We start from the raw sequence: 23,713 nt of genomic DNA, 5'->3' as shown, positions 1-23,713 counted from the left end.
ACCTCAAGGTGAGTAGCCCTATACAAAGGTCACACTTGTTTTGGGCTTGTGACATGTAAAAAGGCACCCAAAGAGAAAGGCAAAAAGGGAGAACAGGCAATAGAAAACCAAAACATGTTAAGTTGTGGTATGTTTAATGGACTTCACAATCTACAGACACAACAAGCCAACACCAAACTGTGTGCAGCAGGAGTGAAAAAAACCCTTTTGCTGAGGGATGAGAAATGACAACAAAAAGCATCAGCAAAGATGGTTTTCAGAGGTGTGCTGATGGAAAGGCTCAAGACTCAGTGTTCTGAGGGAAAGGCTTGCTTCAAAGTGAACATGACAAAAATAATCTCTTCACATTGTCTGTGGGTCCCATATTCAAAGAGGCAGGAGAACAAAGGTGAGCCATCGGGCCCAACACCCATGTACTGCAGATCTGAATAAGCACACAGGCCCTTGAAGAGTATGCTGGGTTTTGTCCAGTGTGCTGGATTTAAAGGACTTTTGTTGAGGTAAATTCCTAAATCTTTTCGGCCCCTTGGGTCTGTAGGATGAGCATAGAGTAACCAACTATCTTGACATGTGGCATCTGAGGGAGGTGGAAAGGCAGTAACACTTCCATGGCATCCAGAGGGAGGTTCTACTAGCATTTCAACCCGCTGACCTTCCTTGAAGTCCAGCCCGTGGTTGTAGCTGACAGCCTGGATCCTGGCTCCTCTGTTGCTCCTTGCATTGCAGTAAAGGACCTTTCTGCCACAGGTATGCACCTCTGCTACCTGGCACTCCACCACGCTCTCCTCCCCCACGAAGTTCCCCTTCTCCCAGGTTGTCCCATGGTCAGAGCTGATGAAACAGAAGGCGTGAGGGGTGGGGTGTTTCTTGGGATCCAAGATACGATAGGCATAGGCAGGAATCACAAGGCTCCGGGCCTCATTGAGCAATTGTAAACCATGACCCGGCCCCACTGCAAACGTGGCCCAGTTCTTGTACTCATTCCTAATGGTCCTGTCGGTGACATCCTGGGCAGTGCTCCAGGTGCGTCCTTGGTCCATGCTAGTGACATAGCAGAGACGTACCAGGTTGATCTTTGTCCTCAGCTGATGCTGCTCAGAGACCTTTCCTGGGACAGCTATGAAGAACAAGATGAGTTTCCCTGAGACCTCATCATATACTGGGCAGGGGTTCATAGATCGGTAGCCTTCCAGCTGTGCACTGACAAGAGTCTCCATCCTTTTCCACTGCCAGGACCCATGGGAAGGGAGACAAGAATGGAACACACTGTTACAAAGAGACCCACGTTATAGTGCAAGGATGATTGGATAAAAGCTCAGAAGAGCATGGGAAGAACAGAAACAGGATAATGGACAGAACAAGAAATGGGAAGACAATCTGGCATCTCAAAGGCAAGTGAAAATTATTTAGATGGCACAAAGCACATACACTTCACCAGGTTATGTCCTTTTCAATTATTACTCCCTGAGGAACTGATAACTCCATATTTTGATGCAGCTTAAAAAAAGATACAGCAGCTGAATTTTCAGAAATCCTCACAAATATATATATGGCATACAGACATGCCCAGTGATCAAAGTATGCTAGTACAGACACTGTGCTGTGTCAATGTTTTTTAGGAAGTCACAGAGAAAACCAAGCCCTTTCCAAGCATTCCGGATGATGACAAACCCCTTCTCATTTGGGCTCCTGTTCCTCCACTTGGATGTCAATATATGTGAATGGGCACCTTGCTAGGGCAGATTGCGTGGCTCTGGTGTGGAGATTTGGACCCTGAGCTGTCTGACTCAGAAAATAGGTCACAGAGCTGGTATAACTACCCAGCAAGCCCTGTTTTCTTCAAATATATAGCACGTAACACAATCATGTTTCTAACACTAGCACTGCAATTACAAAACTATGACTACATAGTGTTACTGGCTTGGTAAGCAAAGCAGTAGTTTCCAGTAAGATTATATTAATTAGCTTTTCTGCCCTGATTTGCTGATTAGCCTTTTTGCTCATATCTTATCTTTTCCTATGCAACTAATATTAACTTTTATTGAAAATCTAGTATTTCCATTTTAAGAAACTCTAGCATGTGAACACAAATTACTAAGTTTATGACCAACTGAACCCCACTAACTGACTTACAGAGAGTTACACAAGATGTTACCTGAATGGTATGACATTGCAGGTGGGCTCAGAGGCTGCTTCTGCTAGGCAGACTCCAGCTCTTAAGAGCCTATAATCTAAGACAACCAACAAAGGTTTGGAATAGAAAAATATAATTACTTTTTTTCCCCAAGACATTAATGCCTTTGCATATGCAAAAAATTATTATAAATAGAGTTTCCACCACCCCCAGCTACCCAGCAGCATAACTGTTAATAATAACTGGTAGGTTAATAAGGCAGCCAATTCACAGGCACCAGCAAACCACCAGCACCAGACACTTTTTTTTTTTTGCATGGGGAGACTAGCTATTCCCAATGGTTTTTTAAACCAGAAATTAGTCCTAAAATGATGGTCCAAAAAACAAAAGAAAGAATAGTCACTGATCGTTAATTTACTCCTCCCCATCGTTGCGGCATTTCTTCCTTGAGGTATTTCTGCCTCTCCATCACATTTTTCCTGCTACAACAGGACTTTTGTCCTATTTCCGTATCTGCATCCCTAGCTCTGCAATGATGGGTCAAAGCCACCCGTAGAATATCTAGTCCATTTTAGCTCCCCCAACAGCGGCCCATAGGGTTGAATCCCAGCAGTTATAACAAGACATGCATTATTAACAGGCAGATTTGTCTCCTGTACCTGGGGAGGAAAAGCTGCCCTACAGCAAGAGGGCAAATACATTCAATTCATTGGGGGCAGAACAGGGGGCAGTGTCCCCCACTTCCTCCCCGCACCGATACCTGAACGTGCTGTGTGGCTGGGTCATACACGCCTCTGCGCATGGCTATGAGCTTGGCATGCTCATCCACCAGGTCCTCTCGCTCCTCAGCAAAGGCCAGGATCATGCTGAACCGCGGCAGGTACAGCAGGGCTGGGATTCGATAGCTCCAGCTCCCATTCCGGAATAACGTTTCTTGCTCCAAGACAGGGAACGCAGCCATTGTGCTAGAGGGAAAAGAACAAAGCACACTGCATTTTAACCCAGTGAAGTGCAATGGGGCAGATTCCACTGCTTTTTTGCTCTCTCTGCTCAGAGGGACCTGTCCTGCATTGAAACATGCTTTCTGCTAATTTCAGCTTTGTCTTTTCCTTCTGCTTTTCCAAAAAGAACCTATGCGTAGCATAGCAGCTGGAACTACTTACCCCAGGAACAGCCTGGTTGGTCTGACTAGAGTGTTGCAAGGTAAGTACACCAAATACAGTTAATGAAAAAGCTTTGCTTTGTTCTGTCTTTTTAATGAAATGCACAGGCTGGATTTTATTTACTCTCTAATTCAGAAGACTGTAGAAAATAAGACATTATAGTACTTTCACTCAGAAGACCATTAATTTCTCTGTTGATGTTGTATCCAAAACTTGGCACAGAACTTCTGCTTTGCCAAATATGAGCTTAAAATCCCGTATCAATGACACGCTGAGGCATTCCCAGGCCCCAGGTGTGCTCCAATTTGAGGATGGCAAGCACCGAGCATGAATAAGGAATGCAAAAGAACAACCCTCCTTCCATAAGATCAAAGAATATTCTGAATAGTGTCACATCACTTGGGATGGAACTTCTGACCAGGCAGAAACCTTGTCCTCTTTACAATGGTTTAAAAGGAATGTTATGAAGGAATGTTATGAGGGACAATTTAAGGAAGCTGCCTCTGTGTAACTGGTCTGTGCTATGACCCCACATATCCTCTCTTCCCCTCCTCAGACCTACTCAGCCCTCCGTCCTCTTGCACCAGTGAGCCAACTCACCCCAGTAAAAAAACCAGTGGATTGATGGAATTATGTCTCAGCAGATGGGGAAAAAAATAAGAAAGAAAAATAAAAATCTAAAGGGAAAAAAAAAATTCTCACATGATGCACCAGAAACTGAAGGCTTGGATATTCCCTGCTCAGCAGAGAAGGCGGGGAAGAAAAAGAGAAAAATAAATATTAAAAAATCAAGCCTTAGATCTGTGACGCATTGAGTGGGTAGGATGGCAGGAAGAAGATGACAATACACTATGAGTAAGAAATTCAAATGCCTCCTACCTCACTGAGGCAAGACTTGCTGCCGTCTTTGTTGAGGATTCTCCTATTTACCTAAATCTTGGAAAGTGCTATAGCAGCTACTGGACACAGATGAGCTCCTGATGTTCCTGAAGGCTGCCTTGATAATTCAGGACCAGACAGAGATATGGAGGCAGCTTCAGAGTGCTTGGAACCTACCTGGAGAATAGCTTGCACTCTTCCATCTTTAAGAAGATTATATTAGCCAGCCTAACTAACATAGACTTGGTCAATATTTTATTTTTTCACAGTGTTTATTTCTGAGTTAGGAAAACACAGATAAACTGAGTTTATCCTTCAGACAAGTCTGAAGAACAAGGCTAGCTAGCTCACAGGACCATACATTCCACTCTATCCAGATCCATAGCAAGGCAACAAGTGTTCAAACATTCCTTACTTTCACCTTCCACGTGCTATAAATATCAGTGAGATTTTTAAACTCACAGCACTGCTCAGAAGGGTCTGAACTGCACTGCTCTAGCTAAAGTGAGCTATACAGTCCACAGCAAGCTGCAGCTCCACTGCCACTCTGATTCCAAAGGCACTGCAGAGGGAAGTCTGTCTCCCAGGAGCAGCTGCTCCTCCTCACTGTCACAGAAGATACAGCAGAGTGAGGAAAGGCAGCAGTACCACTACTACACAGAGTGTTACCAGAACTGGATCACAGCTATCCATGCAATAACATGCAGGAAATAGGAAGACCTTCCTAGAACAAATAGCTATGTTGTTCGCTACTTACCAGCATGGATCTGGCTATTTATGGCTCCTGAAACAGAAACTCACCAGTGTGCTTCCAGACTATTTAAAGGGAGATTATTTAAAGGGAGATTAGTCAGCCTGTCTAGTGCAGCATAGGTTCCCTAGTGTTCCTTCTCATGATGCCATCCTGATCTTGCAGTCCTGCTTCAGAGCAGGACAACAGGGAATGAGAAGAAAGGAAAAAAATAAAGGGGAGAGAGAGAGAGTTCTGGGCTGTCCTTGATGAAAAGCCAAGAGACCGGTGCCACGGGAGGCCATGCTGCAGCCTGCTGCATGTGAGTCCCTCCCGTGTGAGCCTGTCACCTGCACACAGCTCTGCCCACACTCTCAGCCCCTCTGTGACACACTCACTGGGAGTGTCATAACATCTTCCACTTACTGCCAAATGGGGATTGAGGAAATAGCTGAACTGGGAATAGCTCCATAGAAACAAGCCTGAGGTTTCTGGACACAGTAACTATAATCAAGGAAAGTACTAGAATCAAGAGACATTTCTATCTATGCAGAGAGTAAACAGAGATACGTGTGAGTGCATATACACTTGTACATACACTCCCTACATACAGTATGGGTATTATGGCTGTAATAATAGCCATAATAATAGCATAGATGCTATGTATCCATCTGCAGAGAAACTTTTCTATCCATTTTTAAACACACCAAGTCAGTATTCAGCTTTTTCTACGTTCTCTCTTGTGGATTATCATGCAGAGATTGAGTCACAACAGTTTGAGTTTTACACAGGAGCAAAAATGGAGGATCTTTAAATAAGCTTTAAGTTCATATACACATATAAAGAAAGAAAATACTGCTGCTTTAATTACTTGTCAAGCCAAAAGAAAGGAATTGATTTTTTCTTTTGACCCCAACCTGTATTCAAAGGCATGCCCACTAACTAGACCCTTTGAATAAAAAAGAAGTAAAATTGGCAAATATTGACTGGACAGTCATATGAAGTGTTCCAATGCTCATACTCCAGAACTGTGGGAATACAAATCACACATGTTTGTCCTTCCAAGGCTACATTGCCAGGGGATACATGTGTCCATGATGCTACTCCATTCCTAAACCCTACTGAAATAGCACTGGCTGGCCTTCAAGGAAGAAAACAGTCTTGCAGCCAGAATACCCCAAGGACATGGTCAACACAAAGTTCACAGCAATATCTTTTGAAATACTAAGAGCTATATTGGAAAAAAAAATATATATATAGGTTTCTGGGAATACAAAGGACTGAAACAGAAGCAAGAGACTGGAGAGCTGTACACTCAAAGACAAAAATTGCTCAGACCTGTATCAACTCAACAAGCTTGGAGAGAAGAGTTAGCTGTACATTTTTGAACTATAGGAGTAAGAAAGGGGAACTGGATGTAGCAACTTTTTTCCTAAGAGAAAAGAACATAGCTGGTACCCTCTTTCTGGATGACAAAGGTGCTAGTGAGGAGAAGGGAAATTTATCACGTAGCCATTAAGCCAATATCGCCTACTGTGTTCTGGTATTTACTGGAGTCTAATTTATTTTCCAGGCTTTTCCTTGCAAAGTGTCTTGGTCAGTGAGGCTGATGTTTACCTGCAATTCCTCTCTAAAACACGAGGGAAGCTGCTGCACTGAGATCCAGTACTTCACCTCTGGGCAGGACTGGGCAGACAGGGAAAGATGAGCACACTGGAAACACTAAGAGAAGGGGGAGTTAAACTGGAGGAAGCCATTACTCATCAATTGCAAGTTACCCAGCTGTAATGATTTCCAAAGCAGAGACTGTTTCCAGCACACCAGAAGAGTCAAAAGAAATAACACTTGTCAACAAATGAATCTATGGTGGATTTAATGCCTGGAAGGAGCCCAAGTGGCAGTAAGGAAAAGGTACTGGCAGACACCAGAAGAGGGTACTTGTTCCACTTCTGCCCTTCAAGGCAGATCACATGGACTTGGAGCATGATGAACCACTGCATGTTTATTTGCTTTAATCTTCTCCAAGAAAAGTAAGTAAAAAGTATAACATTTCCACTGGCCTCAGCTTCTGTAAAAACCTGTTGTGAACATGATCAGAAACAAGCTGAAATGACAGCATGTCTTTAAAACAAACCAACAGAAATGAAGTAATACACTGAACTCGATCCCTTGGTCCTCGTCAGAGAGCTCTACACTCTGTGTAGCAGGTAGGTCCCAAAAGAACTATTCAACCCATTAAGGGAGAGTCTGGGAGAAAAAACACTATCAAAACACCCAGAGAGAGTCGAGTGCAAAACTCAACTAAAATTCTGCTTTCAAGGCAAGCACAAGATCCCAGCACTGGCCGTTCTCTACTCAGCGTCAGACCTGGACTTACAGTGTTTTACAAATGTATAAAGTCAACCAAGAATTATGCCAAAACACTCTCCTTGTCTGACTTAAAGGGAAATAAGACATTTCCATTTGGATATTGCATAGAGGGGTCCCAGAAATAGTCATGTTCCAGTTGTATAGGGCTAGGAAACAGAAGACCCAGTTTTCTTCTAGAATAATTGCTACACAGTGCACTTCTTCATGGAAGTTTTCCTCACTCCTAAGCAGCATGACTTGTTGTCATGTCATGTGCCTGTTTCTGCCAAAGCCCAGCATCAGAGTGCTCCATCACCAGCCTGCTTATGCCCTTAGACCAGACTTTACACTAAATCTAAGCTATGAAATTTCTTAACAAGCCAGGCAGCACACTTTTATTTAACCCTAACCCTCAATGTAAAGTCAGAAAGGTGTTATCAGCAGAAACTGTCAAACGATAAACTTGAACAAACTAAAACATTCAGAATTCAAAACAAAACTGGAATTACTTTAATCCAGCAGCCAATTAAACTAAACTTTTTAACCACACTAGAATCAGAAAGTTTCTTTTGTGGTAAAAACTTCATATACCACATTTACAAGGGGATTTTCCTTCTCCCCAGTACATGCTTTCCTAAACAATCAGGGTCTGCTTTCAAACTGCTGTGGCTCAGCTTGGCAGTAGCTCCTGTGCCTTAAAGCAAAGGTTTTCTTAGCAGGGGAGAAGAATTACATGAAGCAGCAGTATTTTTCTTAAAATATATTTGGTGGAGGAATACAAAAACTGCATTCCTACTTGAAACTACAAAATGCTGTATTTATCTTTTTAGTTGCTAGCAATGTCCACTGTTCCTAGCAATGTTACAAAAAGAGAAAAAGAAGAAAAATAAATACCTTTTTTACTCTGTGTCTTCTGGAAGTCACGTCAAAAGGGAAAAAACCGAACCAAAAAGTACTCCTATTGGATTAGACAAAAGGGAGGCTCACCACACTCTTACCAACGAATCTCCAACCTGCAAAATTATTTATGTTGACAGCAATGCCAGCTGCCTTGGATCCCCAGGAAAAGCTATCAGCTGGCATCTAAACACAAGCTTACATTTAAATAGCAAGACTATTTTGCATATAAGGGGTGGTTCCATGTGAGCCAGACAAACAATAGGGAAAGACTTGTACATTATTATAGTAATTAAGCCGCATATTTCTACCTGCATGGGTTGGCACACTGTGGCACAGCTGTTAGTCTTAACCAGTTCAGCATGCTGTCTTGTTTCTTGGTCCTCTGCTCTGCTGGTGCTAAGGAAGGCAAAGTTCCTCCAGTTGCAGCATGCAGACTCCCAGTGCTTTCTCTGAGTACTGAGTTCTGGGAAAGTTTGCCTAAACAACCTACAAAACTGTTATAACCGACACGTGATGGTGCTGTGATAATCGAACATTCTGGCTCCACACACTTCCCATCCATCAACATGTTCTTTCTGGATAAGAAATGGGTTAACACAGGAGTGCCCAGGCAGGAATACAGGAATGACACGCTGATGCATTCAGGTGCAGCTCCCAGAGCCTCTGTGGAAGTGTTCTGAGGCCAAACTATCCTAGCAGCTACAGGCAAGGAGCTACTGGGGGGGACCAAGCAGGGAAACAGGGAGGAGAGTACAAGCCTAAGGTCGCGCCTAAGGTCGCACCTAAGGAACAAAGAGACGGCAGCACCCTTCTCCCAACTGTGCCCTGGCTGGCTGAGAGGCAGCACCTGCAGCTGCTGCAAGTACCCAAGCAAATCACTTCACTGCTACATTTTGTCAGAGGTGACAGCAGGATCCCATTTCTTGCTGCATCCCTTGCTTTCCCCTCTTCTCTGCTGAGCTTCCATTGCTGCCATTAACACTTCTTGTCTTTGAAGTGATCTGAAAGAATAACAATCCTGTGAACAGATCTTGCTAGTCATGGAAAAAGAGTAAGAAAAGTCTCCTCATTTAATGGCAGTTGGGATGATATGTGCAAGCCAAATAGGAAGCTGCAAAGGTGTGGATTTTCAACCAATCAGCTGACCAACTAAATTAAGGTAATGTTTTGGTATTATTCTGTTTCTCTTGAGCAATCCTGTATCCTTTCCTGTGCCAGCAGGAATGCTCATCTTACCTTGGCAAGTCATCAGAGGATATCAGACTGGCAGAAAATTAATCCAGGAAAAAAAAAAGTGAACAGTTTCTGCTGGATCATTGTCCTGGACTGCGTCAGCAAGAGTCCATCAAGCAGCAGAATCTGCAGTTGGAGCGGGAGCATGAAGCCGCTGACAGGAGGAGCAAACTCACTACCCAGACAAGCACTTATTGCATCTAATTAGCTGCATTGTAAAACCACACCCCGTGTTTACCAAACCTTGCCTAACTGGGCAAGTAAAGTACGGCCTTAATCAGGACACACAAGAGAAGACCAAAGGCATTTTTTTCTCACTGCATTACCTGGAATTAAACAACAGTGTGAGGAAAAGTCCCTCTAGAGACAATGTCATTGATATCCACCAGATACTAACTTTTGACAGTGGCTCCTGGAGAAAATCCAGAGTCAAGTAAAGCAGAAGCAATTAATGGAAGAAGAAAGCCATTGAAGAGGCTGCTAAGGTGCAATCTACCTAAAAGCTAGACATGAATGATTGCTTTATGGATTTCTTCACCTTTTTTCTTCTCCCTGGCTAGCAGCAGTGTTACTCAGTGATTTTCTGAGTCACACATTTGGCTTCTGCAGACAGACAACCCATAAATACTCATTTGTTTAACAGAAATCACCATTCCCAGCTGCAGTTTAAAACTGGTTTCCATCTCTTCTGAGGAAGTCCCAAGTGTGGCTTGGTGTGGTGGCAATGGTTCCATGGGCTATGGTGGCAGCATGCATATGGCAGAGTAGCTCTGCCTCTGGCCACCTCCCCTTATCATCTCTTTCTCTCTAAGATTCCATACATTCCCCTGTAGCCAGCTGGGGTGCCCCACTGTTATAAATACATATTATAATATTGGCTTTTTGCAAATATTAAAATGGATGTTATCTGTATAATGTTAAAGTAACTTTGCTATAAAAGATATTGTTTTATTTCTGCTATTAACCAAACTTAGACATAGTCATGAAATAGCTGATATAGTTATGCTTGTGGCAGTTGAACTGCCTGCTTGGTTGGGATAACATCCAATATGATGAAGACCCTGCTACTGTCAGCACCTACCATCTGTAACAAGTGTGGACCAAAGCCCAGGCTGGAGGTGATACTGAGAATGGACTAAAACCACAGCCAAAAATGTGCATGCTCTAAAAAGGCGGACCTGAGGAGGAGCCATGCTTAACAGTTCTTGGAACATGTAAACTGGTTTGGGGAAAAGTGTAAATATGCATAATTTTTTATGAATATGCAGTAGGCTGAGGCAATAGAAAAGGCTTGTAAAGGGGTGTCTCCAAGTCTCCTACTGTCCTTTATTAAACTTTTACATTTTACTAGGACAGTGAACCTTGTTTTTCACACCCACCTTTGACCCACTCTTCAGGACCAGTCAGTATCAGACATGGCTGTGCAGAAGCTAACAAGTCTAGAAAGGCTAAATCTACTCCTAAAATTAAGGATGTGCTACTTAGCCCTGCTATGAGGTTAAAATGAGTGAATCCCTGTGCAGGATAGTCTCACAATCAATATGTGGGCACCCCACACTGCTTCCCTGCAGCCACCAACACCACTGCCAGCATCCAGGCTCCAGCACTGTTCTTCAGGCTCCAGCCCACAGCATAGACCTCTATTGCAACACCCCTCCCTCCTGATAAAAGAAAAAGTGCTTTTCCCAAACAACATGTTGTGTTCTGAAACTATTTTACAAAAATGTTCCTTATTAACTATCAAAAATGGATGTCCCACTGTGCACAGCTTCATCCTCCCTCTTTCCTTTCAGTGTAAATCAAAATCAGTGTCACCACTGAAGTTTAAAACAGGTTAAGGTCTGAGGGGGATCAAAATCTTCACTTCTATTGTTCCACACTTACTTCATTGCCCTTATATCTGATTATTGTAATGAAAACGTTTTTTAAAAGGTTGAAAAATGCAAATGGGATGTGTGGGTGCATGAATAAGAGGATGTAAAAATAATGCAGAAGATAATAGAATGACAGAATCCTGAACAATGGAGCATTTGAATTTGGAGGACCACGTTCATTTGGGTGCTACCTCTTAGGAAAGATACGGCGAGAGCTGCAAATGGAGGTTGAGGAAAAGAATTCAGAAGCTAACGTTTAGGAGTGTGTGTGAAAAGAAATTAGCAGGAAAACAAGAAATGGCACATCTAGTGAGTGACATGCAGTCCATTAAAAATTGTCAATGTATATTTCCCTTGCAAAATGCTCAAACCTCATTCCATTGCTTCCCAACATCATTAGAAAGGCAAGGCTGGCTTGGGTAATTCAGTGTTTTGGCTATGCTGCACAGTGTCGCTGCTGTTGTCAGGCAGCTGTAGTTCAAATCAAGAGGTCTGTGGGGTCAGATTATGTGAAGCAGCAATTACACAGCACTGCAAATTTTAAGTTAAAACATGATGTGCTGCTTTCCAGGCATTGGGGAACATGGTATAATTGGTGCAGAAGATAAATCCTACAGACCTGGGCTTGGACTAAAAGTCTGTTCTGTCCAGGAAGGAAAAAAAAGATAAGCAAGAAAAAGCCAAAGTAATAATAATTATGTATATAACAAGCAAATGCTAATGGTAGAGCTCTTTGGGGAACAGGGTCCACAGGATGAGAAAACATGCACTGTTTTTCTTTTAACACCAATTCTAGTTAGGGAAAAGAGCCTCTGAGCACATTTGAGACCAGCACCTCACTGTTCTTATCAACTGTAGGTGCAACAGGCATGAGGAGCAGGTACTCCTTGGGTTTGTACTCTTTCACACTCCACTGACTCCACTTACATTACTTTTCATTTCCATCAGGAGGAGTAAGCTCAGAATCCTGCTGCTGGTGCCTCTCTCACAGTAAATACAATTTATTTCCTCACCTTGTGGAAAAAATTGAACAAAATAAAAAAAATATTCCCTTAACTCACAAGGGCAACAGCATTACACCATAGCAGACCTGTAAGTCTTCTGGCACTCCAAGATGAGTCATGGGTTTGTCACAGGGAAGCTTCCTCACCCTATGAGAGACAACACCCAATAAACAGCCTGCCTATTATACACATTACACCATTTCTCCATTTACTTTGCCCATTTGAAACAAAAAAGAAAATACACTTTATTTTTGTTAACAAAATGAATGGCATAATCTATGGGAAGCAAAGGAAGAGAGGTGGTGAGGTTTGAATATAAAAAGAGGATTGTAGAAGCAGGATTTATTTAGCCCTCAGGGAAAAAAAAAAAAAACACTGAGAAGGAGTTACTGCAGCAATCTGATAACTGGAAAATGTAATAAAACTGTAGTTCCTTGCTTCATGTACTCAGAAGTGCTTGGACACTCAGATAAGCAAGTCTGAAGCACAAGGCTAGCAAGATTCACCCTGGGCAACTCTTGCAACACAGAGGAATTCCCAAATCCCTCATTCCTGAGTCCTGCCAGCTCTCAGACCAGGAGTCCACAGGCCTGATGGTGACCTTGATTAATCATTACAGGATTAATTGGTAGCAGTCCTCTATGCCCAGGCCAGGCCTTCAGCTGGTATAAAGGGACATTGACACTGGTGACCATGAATCTATGTCTGAGCTCAGATTAACCCAAGCTAAACTCAATGAACATCTTCCATAAAGTAGGCTGCGCATACAACTGCATTTTAAGAAGAGTAATGTTGTGACCAATTAAAATATTTTGAAATGAACAAGACACTTAGCAAGTTCAGTAAACTTCAAAAGGAAAATAAAAAACAAGGAAAATATTAGCATCAAATTCAGCAGGCTATGTGATGTTTTTTCTAACAGTTAATCCAAATGCAGTCTTAAAAATACAAAGTGAGTTATCCGAGGATGAGGGGAAAATTCTCTCCTAGGTACAGCACTGATGTAAGCAATCACTATTATTTGTCTTCCTTTGAAGCACTGGGCCTAAGTTGCCCCCAGAAGAGGGACATTCAAATCATAGCAAGCAAGTAGCCTAGTAATAAGAAATTATTTCAAGGAGGAGAATTATTACAGGCATTTGAACTGATCCAAAAAGTCTTAAAATAAAACCAAGCTGGTTCTGCTGTATCCACCCCAGTGCCCAGGTATGTGACCACACATGAAATTAAGAAATGGCAATCTAAAAATAGTCATAAACATGTAGTTCTTTTCATTTCAAATGGCTGTAAATAATGTAAAACAAGAGCAGTTCCTCAGCCAGTGGGCCTTAAAAATGGAAGCAAATACTATTTACTCTTTCCACTTGAGTTTGCAGATTTGGACTGAAGTTTCGCCCAGTTGTTAAAGATTTATTCAGGAGGTTTAACAATCCCCTGTCATTACCCTTGGCACAAGCAGTGCAAAGGACGTTCAGGGCATGTTTGTACTAACTTATCTGGGTGAAGTGAAAGCTGTTCCTTTAAACTGTGTTTGCTGTGACTCTGGAAACTGAGCAAACAAAATCTGAGGGACACTTTACTCTCAAGCAAAACTGACAGGAAGGTACAAGGACTGAAGGACAGCAAACCTCTGTAGGACATACCTGCCTCTGGATCACAATTGAATTGCAAATCACTAACAATTTGGGGAAGTTTAATTCAGACTTTTTGGACATACCTCATTCTGATGGCAAAGGAGAGACCGGCTCAGCCCCTGAGTGTCAGGTGAGTAAAATCCTATTCTGGGGGGATGCTGGAAGAGGAACTGCCTGAGGAAGAAACCTCAGGCCACAAACAAAGGCACAAATCCAGTGCCCAAGAAAGAGCTGACTTTACAAGCAAAGTCACTCTGAAGGAGTCCTGTGCAAGCCAGAGACAACACAGTTGTGACACTGTTTAAATACAGGCTGACAGAGAGGAGAGACACCACTGGCACAACCTGGTAGGCATAAAACTCACTACCCACGGGAGGAAGCCTAGTCAGAGGGGAGACCTGGACTGCAGAGAATGGCATTAATGTGACCAGCTGAACTGCAAACATTCCCAAACCACCCAAGCTGTGTGTCTTTTTCCACGGCAGCACAAGTGGTGATTTTTCCTGTCAAACGTTTATGTGTGATCTTGCTTTAAATATATCTATATAAATAAAGACAGGAAATACGAAAAACAGCCTGTTTTCCTCTTACCTCCAGGCTGATCCTTCCCCTGAGCCAATTTTCCCTTTCACTCTCAGGAGGCCAATTGCTGTGAATCCAGTGTAGCTGGTGAACTCTGTCCCAGCAATTATGTATGTTTTAAAATGCTCAAAGTAAACAAGGACTCAAATTTCATAAGAACAAACTAGCTCTTCTGATCTTAAACTATCAACATATTGGACCATTATAGTGGAGCTGTCACTTCCAGACCTAGCTGAAAGTAGGAAATTGCACTAAAATAATGAAAGCTATTTAGAATATTGTGCTGAACCTGCAAGAAGTACTAATTGGCTGGTATCCATTTTAAAAGACAGACAGGAATTTTATTAAGGGCTGATTTTCTACAAATTCAAATTGGTATTGTTAACTCAAATCTACTTTAAGAAGAACTGTAAATACAGGAGTATTTTACATATCATACAATACTATGTGTAATACCACAGTAACTGCCAGAGGAGAAGAACCCAAAGAGCCCGTTGTCCCACACTGCTATATTTTGATGAGGACATTTGCAAGACAATGTAAAATGCTTTAACAATATAATTACCCCATCTGTCCCTGATTATGTGGCCAGTGCCTGGGGATTTCACTCACATTTTCCTTTTTAAACTAGCTTGTTCTATGATTTCTATAGGCAATTATCATTCCCCCCCCAATAGTTATGGGAGGAAATAATTTGTGTTTCCAAGCAGCATCCCATGGAAACTGGCCCATCATATCTAAAATAAGGAAAACTGACAAGACTCAGTAAAGCCTAAAACAATCTGGAAGTCTCATCTCCCTCTTGCCTTCTCTTTCCTATATGAAATCATATTGGAAACAGATGTCTATGAAAAAGCAGGTCAAGCAGGTTACTCAATCTGCAAAACTTGGACTTCACTGTTCCAAGAGGGAGCAATTCCTAAAACAAGAACCCTTTTTAGGAGCAGTTGCAATCAGCTCAAATAAAACTTAAAAGAACAACAGGACCACTGAGGAACTAGAAATCTAAACAAGATGCTTGCTTTTCACTTGGGGACTGAAATGTAGAAAACATTAAATGAAAAATAACAAAAACTAAGAGAATATTCAAACTAGTTCATTTTTTTCCTTAAATTGCAGCATGTTCCAGAGTTCTTTTGAACACATTTTGTCATGCTCTTGCACTTACATTGAGCTCCTGCTCAAGTAACTCAGAAGAAAAAAGTCTATAGAAAAATGCAGGAGTACTCACAAACTATAATATACTGCACCCAGTCCAGAGATGGGGAACTAACACTCAGAGATGGGGAACTAAGACTGACATGCTTAAGATTGCCCAGGGAACTGCAGTAGAGCTAAGATAATACATCTACTCTACCAAAACCCAATCCTGTGCCACAGCCATGAGATTAACTACCCTCATCCCAGCATTCCTCTTTCTGTGCTTAAAAACTGGGAGTGAAGAGTAGGGTAAAAACTGCTGCTTAGAAGGAAAGATCCAGAAGGAAAGTTTTGACAATCTTTTCCAGTGCTTGGGTAAAGTGAGCTACAGAATTGCAGTTGCAGACACTATGGCACTAGTTTGACAAGAAGATGGAGACTACCTGTGGATATACACGCAGATACATGCACATGTCCCTCATTTTCTATAGTGCCATGCTGGCTAGTGATGCAGCTGGCAAATTAGAGACAAGGGGAAGGCTTGGGGGATTGATTGCCTAAACCCTGGGCTAGTCCCCCAGTACTGGGAGAGAAGAGGCTGCTCTGCATTGGGAACTGCAGTCCAGCAAGCTTCTCTTCCCACCATTCCCAGCCATTCTGAAGGGGAAGTTTGCATTGGTCAATGCTGTTTGCCAATGAGTTTCCAGAGTTGTGTATCGAGTGCTTTTCCTGAGTTACTGCAGGCACATGCAATCAGAGTAACAGGCTGTAAGAAAAGAATCAGCTTATGTCATGCTTGAAATTAGCTGAAATTAGCTTGGTGCAGTTGACAAGGATAGCATGGCATAGCAGCACTCCAAACCTGCCTGGCTGTTCAAACTAGCAGTAACCAGCCTAACAGGATTCTGTTGTCTTTGTGACTTGTGGCTCCCTTGCAGCTACACATTTGCAAGCAGATTCACCAAACAGGCACTCCTTAGACCCTCCACCCAATAAACACTGAGAGAGGAAAAAGTGAGAACTCTGCTATTTCTTGATCAATAAAATTAGCCTTCTCTTTCCCTGCTTCTCTATGGAAGCTTTCAAATGAAAAACCCTATGAATTCTTACCTCTCTGCAGTTCAAACAACCATCCATGCTCATTTCTTCCATAACAAATGTCTAATATATAACCAGCAAATCTAGAAATGGAAGTGGGCATCATTGTATTTTTCCCCAAGAGCAGCACAGGTCTTGCCTGCCCAAGAGACACTTGGCCTGTCTGCTTACTAATGAGTCTGTCTTGAAAAGCTTCAACCAAGACATGTGTTAATCCTCCTTTTCCAAGTGTCCTAGGATTACTAAATCGCTCTACTTTCAGCAAGGCATTACGCCCTGGATAATATTTCTCATACTATGCTTTTTACTAAATCATTTCATCAGAGACTAAAGCTTCTATACCTTAGTCCTGTAAATTTTTTAAATAAGTTCTCATTGCATACACATTCTGTGGCTAGAAGGCTTCACACAGCCCAAGCAGAATAAACAAAAAGGAACAAGGACTAGGAACTCCCACATGCAATCCTGCAAAACAGAAGAGATCATCAGGCAGACTGCTGAGAGCCTTCCTGTGTGCACACTTGCAGAGTACATGGGTATCTCCTGCTTTGAGGCTACATCCTGCGATTTGCCCCTAAGCCATGAGCTGATAATTGTGCACTCCCCCCAGCCTAGGAGATGCAATGATTTGGTTTTTAATTATTAACTTACCTTCCAGAGATAAGCCTGGAAAACCTCATGAGTTTTCAACCACAGCTACTTAGCAACAATTTCACTAGTATCTTCTCAGCAGAAACAAGGAATGGGATGGCATCAATGGCAAGAACATTTCATAAACAGCAGGAAGAAGGAAAGGGGGCTTCCTCTAGAGGCAGGAGTTCTTGTTAGTAGGGAGATGTCAGTGAGGTCAGAAGAACAAGGATGAGTTTTATACATTTTGCTTCTCAGGACTCTCAAAATCTCCATGCATTTTCACTATTGCATGTGTAATAGTTTAAGGAAAGGAATAGAAATAAGGTCAGAATTTTTGTTCATTAGTTTTATAATTAAAAGCAGAAGAGTTTGTAGATTTCCACTTGTGCTTTTCTGTATGATTTAAAAATGAGGTTGACTCCTTCTGGAGAGAACATGTGTTTATATATGTGTATGTATGTACATATATGCATATGTAATATAGCTCCAGAGGCAAAATTCTTTAACACCTTAGCTATTGCCCATGGCTACATCTACTACATGAGACCCAGGGAATGAAGCATGGAATTCAATGGGATAGGGCTGGACCTCTTGCTGAGTTGCATGGATTGAGCAGGGATGACAATTAGTAGTGGCATATAAGAAAGCATGTCTTTTTAGGTAATTGTTCTTGAATCATAAAGAATCAGTAAACAGTAAGAAAAACCATGCTGCAGTAGAAAAATGTGCAGCTTTTTAGTGTTGTTTATTAAGTATATATTGATATATATTAGTTAATTTACACAAGGTGGTGTTTCATGCAGAGGGAATTGTATGAAGGCATGTATCCTCTTCTGTCATGTGTTATGACATTTGTAAAACACACTTACTTAGTGGTCCTGTGGACACATAGCTTACCTTTATGCAGAAAACTACCCACGATGCTGGACTTAATTCCAGAAACATTTTTAGATCTGACGAGAACATTTGAGTCATTTTTAGCCACTTTAAATATACTGGTTTCTCTCTCCATCCCTATTCACTTGGTCTCAGGGTTTCTAAAGCACATGGTTTGGAGATTTATTATATGGGTCCAATGTATTTATTTTTATTCTCTGAAGTGTTTCTAAAACAGGTTCTCTGTAACATATGTGCAAGACAAAATGGTTTTTTTGTCACAAAAGTGTAATGAACTCTATAATTCTGTCTTGGTTTTGCTTGCTATAAATAACTTACCAGCACTAAATCATGGCAATAGAACCATTATGTTAGCTTCCTCAGCTGAAAGACTATCTCAAAATTTGAGTGGTTGTAGTTTGATTCTGTTAAGGTTGTTTATAGAATTCAATCTTATTTACAATATAAGTACAAAATGTTTGATTTCTGGAAATATGTGGGGTCAAACTATTTGATATTGTTTCAGCCAGCATTCCCAAACTTACTAGTTTTCTCTGGCTTCTCATGCAAACCTCTTTGGTCCATGTCTTACTCTCTGGTCAGTCTGTTCTCATGCTCCACCTGTTTCTCTCCACCTCTGTGCCTTAATCAAATAATACCTTGGCCTTGCACATAAATAGTTGAAATTCCTTTGTCATGTACCTTGTTCTGGACAGGAACATGTGCTTAACTGTCTTTTGCCACCACCTAATAGAAAGTGTCAGGATTATAAACATTTCCAAGGATGGCGATCCCAACCAGAAACCATGAAAATTTAACTATTTGTGTAGTAAGGCAGCTGAGGGCAGTGACAGCTTTAGGGTAAGATGTTACCATGCCTGTACATTCCTCTGCTGGAAGTCAATCCACCTGGAGCAGGGGTGGCTCAGCAGGACACGTGAGAGCACCACACTCACACTGGCTCCAAGTCTGTGCCTTCAACTCAACTACTGATGAGGCTAAATGAATTCATAGCTGCATCTGCTGAGAGCTAAATCTGCCAGAGCCTAGGGCTGAGTCTGTGGGTGTTACTATTCCCCTGACTCAGACAGAAATATCTCCCAATGCAAATGCAGGCCTGAGCTTGTGCAGAGCCCCAGAGCCTCTGTCAGGGTCCTCTTGCATGTGGCACTCCTTAAGGGTTTGGCACCCGCATGAGCAAGAGCAGCTGCCGATGAGTAAGGCCTGCTGCTGGATTTTGGACTGTGCTGCATACCAGCAGAGCTGGGTTTGCCTCATTATCGTGCAGAGTGAAAGAATTTAGAGATGACATTCCACTCCAATTAAAACCAAGTAAGATGGACAGAAGTCACTGCCTAACACACAAGCAGGGATGTAATGGGGGACTGTTGCTTGTGGGAGACAGAGATTTGGTTTTGGTTTGCACAAGACTATAAGAAAAGCATTTTAAAATGAAAATGTTAAGACGCAGCTAAATTGGCATTTGCATGTACATTCAGACAGTTTTAAAGAAGAAATATTAAAGGAGCCATGTTATTTATAAGGGCTTGAAGTCAAAATTTGGTCTTAAAAGAGCTCTATCTGGTTCATCAAATATACATGAAAGCATGCAAAACCTTATTCAGCATGCAAAACCTTCCAGATGAGTCCTTAATAGGGATTTTATACTTGGAAACAACTTCAACACATAAAAAGGAAGAAAATATTATAATATTTTCTGCCTTTCTACAGCACAAACATGCTACAGCCCAGACAGCAATTTCTGCATTGAGCCCCAAAACAAAATGATGTGGAGATAGACATTATTTAAAGGGGAGTCCAGCCATGGATGGATTTGAGCTGATGACAAAACTAATACAGCACTAAATACCTTAGAGTAGGGGCTCATTGTCGTGTGCTGCACCCACCTGCATATTTTGAGTGGATACTCAGACACATCGATACTGTTCTCTTTATTCCTGGAGGTGATTGGGACACTTTATACAGTCAGGCAAGGGCAAGTCTCGGTGACTGCATGTCCCTACATAGACAAACCATTCAGTTAAGTTGTATTCATAACTGCTATTTTCTGCTTTGAAACATCCCTGAGTTACTCAGCTGGAGATTTCAGTCTGTCTCTACCATTAATTAAGCAATATTCATTACTCTTCCAGGCTGAGCAACAGCATTGTATAATATCAGCAAATTGAGCAGTTTTCATTTCAAAATCCTTGTGTTACCTTCCTTATTATAGTATTTAACACTTTTCAGTCAGACAATACACCTCCCCACTTTAAAGAGGAATTAGGAATTTATTGAAGGACTGGATTCACCAGCAAGGAGAGTCACCTGCTCACTCATCCTGCTGCACCCATTCCATCTCAGGGAAGGCTGAAAGCAGGGAGCCAAATAAGTCCCAGACAAATAATTACTTTGTGGCAGTGGAAGAGAGAGTGCAGAAAAAAAATCCTCCCAGAGACACAGGCTGTCAGATCAGGACCAGCACCAGGCCCACCAAAATAGCCCATTATCCAGGACAGCAAAGTACTAGGGGGGCAAAGAATCCATGATCCAGCAGCCTGCTCTGCTGTGCTGGAGCTCTGGAAAACTGCCACTGAGAGAGGGGCCAGGGTGTGTGGAGCAGCAGGTTTGGCAGGGAAGGAGGTGGCTCTTTCCAGCATCTCAGACACCACTTGCACCCCTCCTGTCTCAGCAACAGCTGAGGCAGCCAGCCTGGCTTTCCAGGGCTGCCAGCCCCCAGCAGCTCCCTCTGCTACCGGTGCCCACCGGGGCTGCCACCAGTGACAGACCACACAGTCTGCCTCTGCCACGACTCGTTTAGCTGTGCCTGCCTGGCACATCGTGGGATGAGGGAGAGATGCTCAACTGGTGCCAGACTGTGTCTCCTGCTCCAGACTCCCACATCAAACTGCCCATAATGAACCTATTTGAAATACCTGCAGGTCTGCACAGCTGCAATCTCAGCTTTCAGTCTGCAGTTTCTGCTACTAAAAGCATCCTTATCTTTGATTATCCCTAACTGGTTAACAGAAGTTACATCTAATACACCTTTGATACATCTGATACCCTCCATATCCCTCTAAGTCCACTCTCTTAATGCAGTAGTCACATCCACAGCCAGCCCATGCCTTGAAAACACCTCCTGTCCCACCCTCCCAGAGGCAGCAGTGCTTCCTGTTTCCTACACACATCCATGTGTCCAGGTCCACACTGTTCTAGGAACCTCACTCCCTTTTACAGTTTGTATTAGCATCTTACCCAACATCCCTGAGTTCAGCTGTTCTTGTACAAATTCATGACATTTGCTGGTAAATGCCAGTTTTTTACATAAGCAAGCTAAATTTCTATACAGTCAAATTCCTGGAGGCTGGATTATGTGTGAGTCAAAATGCATATTTCTAGTGTTGCTGTATGTGCATCACTTGCTGGTTTCACTGTTGTCATCTTTCCCTTTTCCCTACAGACTGCTACTTTGGTCTCCATGAGCTCTGGGGAAGTGTTTGCCTGCAAAGCACATTCAGGTGGGTGGTGACTCAAGCCATGTAATTCCAAGGTGGCGTGTGAATATACTTGGGAGGGGATACTCCTGACTAAACACCTGGCACTCACCTACCTCTGACTAGCAGAGATTAATACCTTCTTCAAAAATTCTCTACAAACACTCAGGGGTAGTCAAGGTCCACATGTGCTTGAGCCATTCTCTGTCACTGAATAGTTTGACTGCTACCAGAAAAATGTAATACTAAATTTGAATGCATCCTTTAAATTGTCCCTAGTTTTTTAATATACCTAAACAACTGCAAAAGTCAGGACTATTAGATCGACATATCAGTAAATGGTTTCTCAATACTTCCTTTGAGTATCAATTTTGAAATCAGAAGTAGTGACTTCAGAAATGCATTCTGTTCTTGAATTCTTCATTGAAGAAAGCAAAAAAACAGTATCTATTGTTTATAACCACCACACTAAACGAGTGCCCCTTCTGTCCCTCCTAGAAAACATGAAAGTGGCTCTCATCCATTGCTATCTTTGCTTCTGGTCAAGGATTTTGTTTGTTAGGGATGGTTTGATAGCCTGGAAACAAGTTAATTTTTCAGGATGGGCACCCTTCACTCCTCTGATGAACAAAAGAAGAAGTACCTGGCAAAGATAAGCACACAGGTTTGCCAGGGGTACAGAACACATAGATAAGTTTTTGGGTAACTCAACTGAGTGTCACCTGGCCATGCAGGGGGCTCCTTCTCTGCCAAGGATCTTTGTAAAAGCCCAGCAATGACATCCATGTACTCTCATATTCACCAGGTAGGTGAAAGGGGAAAACAGCCTTCTCCATGCACACGTGTGCATCTCTTTGCCTAATGATCCCTTTGGACATTTAATGGTTTTGAAACTATTCCTGACTGGTGAGCAGCACCTGTGAAAACTTTATTCACTTTTTCAATAAAACACCAGCAGCAATTTTCAAAGCATTACAAGCTACCTCAGCTTACAAAGGTCATGAGAGAGACCAGTCTGAGTCACATGTACAAAGGGTGGCTACTCGAAGCACAGAGGAACTTTGATGTAGAGGAGATTGTTACAGGTTCATTTCCTCGAGTGCCAAGGCATAAAATAATCCATAGAAGAAAAATAGATAAAAATTTAGCAATTGTTAGAGTTTGGGGTTAAGTAGGATTACAGCTGTAATATTAATTGTAGTCCAGTTAGAAAACGTACTTCCATCACAGTTGCAAGGATCAAGCCTTTGGGGCTCTAGTCTTGGGACAGAAAGAAAGGCACAGGAAAAGAAACAGCCTCTTCTTTCTTTTCAAACTGTCTCCAACAGCAGCTGTTTTTATTCCGTTGTTCCACACACCCACAGAAGAAGGAACAGGCTTAGTGAATCTCTGTACCTCAGAGTAGTTTACAAACCAAACTTAACACCACCAATGACAAATAGGTCCTTCATACACTTCCATTAACTCTGGAAACAGTCCCAGAGCAACCACCATAGTTCCAAACAGTCCAAAAGGCAGAACTGAAGTCAGGATCCAAATTTAGAGCTGCATGCTGTGGTTCAGGGTATGAAAGAAGAAAGCAGACTTTCTCCTCTGTAAAGCCATGAAGCTCATGCCCAGTGCCTGATTTCAAGGAGTGGCCTTCTCTTTATAAGGATAAATCATAGTACCTTCAAAATTATTTGAAAGCAGAGGATTCATAGATGATGTCCCAGCTGTCCCTGATGTCCCAGGGTCTGCTGGAGTGACCCCGGGGGTAAGCATGGGAAATATTTGTGGAACACATGAGTTCACAAAGATTGAAGAAAAACCATAAAAAATTGAAACACCGACTTTCTAAGTCATCTTGTGTCTTGGATATACTGTAACATAACAAACCAGTGATACAGCCTTGTGTCTTGGATATACTGTAACATAACAAACCAGTGATATAGCGTCTAACTAATCCACAGCACAGTTTTATGCCCTTCTCTCAGCCTGCTGTCAA

General features: G+C 42.2%; 1 protein-coding gene across 7 annotated transcripts in view; it reads right to left on the bottom strand.

Annotated features, from left to right (window-relative positions):
* Window positions 1-117: 117 nt before the first annotated feature.
* NEU2 (neuraminidase 2) overlaps window positions 118-23,713 on the bottom strand; it is a 36,104-nt gene continuing 12,508 nt past the window's right edge. For 3 of the 7 annotated variants that reach the window (XM_033068309.2, XM_033068310.1, XM_033068311.1), the window contains 2 exons: window positions 2,895-3,099; window positions 118-1,226 (listed from right to left, as the gene is read on the bottom strand). In XM_033068309.2, coding sequence (XP_032924200.1) covers window positions 288-1,226; window positions 2,895-3,099 — 1,144 coding nt within the window. In that variant the 3' untranslated portion in view covers window positions 118-287. Of the gene's footprint in view, window positions 1,227-2,894; window positions 3,100-4,933; window positions 5,235-8,463; window positions 8,509-9,391; window positions 9,456-20,136; window positions 20,185-23,713 lie in introns of those variants that run through there. The other 4 variants (XM_033068313.1, XM_033068314.1, XM_033068315.1 and 1 more) reach the window with 4 other exon arrangements.

Source organism: Catharus ustulatus, chromosome 10 (assembly GCF_009819885.2).
Source record: "Catharus ustulatus isolate bCatUst1 chromosome 10, bCatUst1.pri.v2, whole genome shotgun sequence".
NCBI classification, from domain to species: domain Eukaryota; kingdom Metazoa; phylum Chordata; class Aves; order Passeriformes; family Turdidae; genus Catharus; species Catharus ustulatus.
Note: the sequence above shows the minus strand (reverse complement) of the source record. Positions and strands in the feature narration are given on the sequence as shown.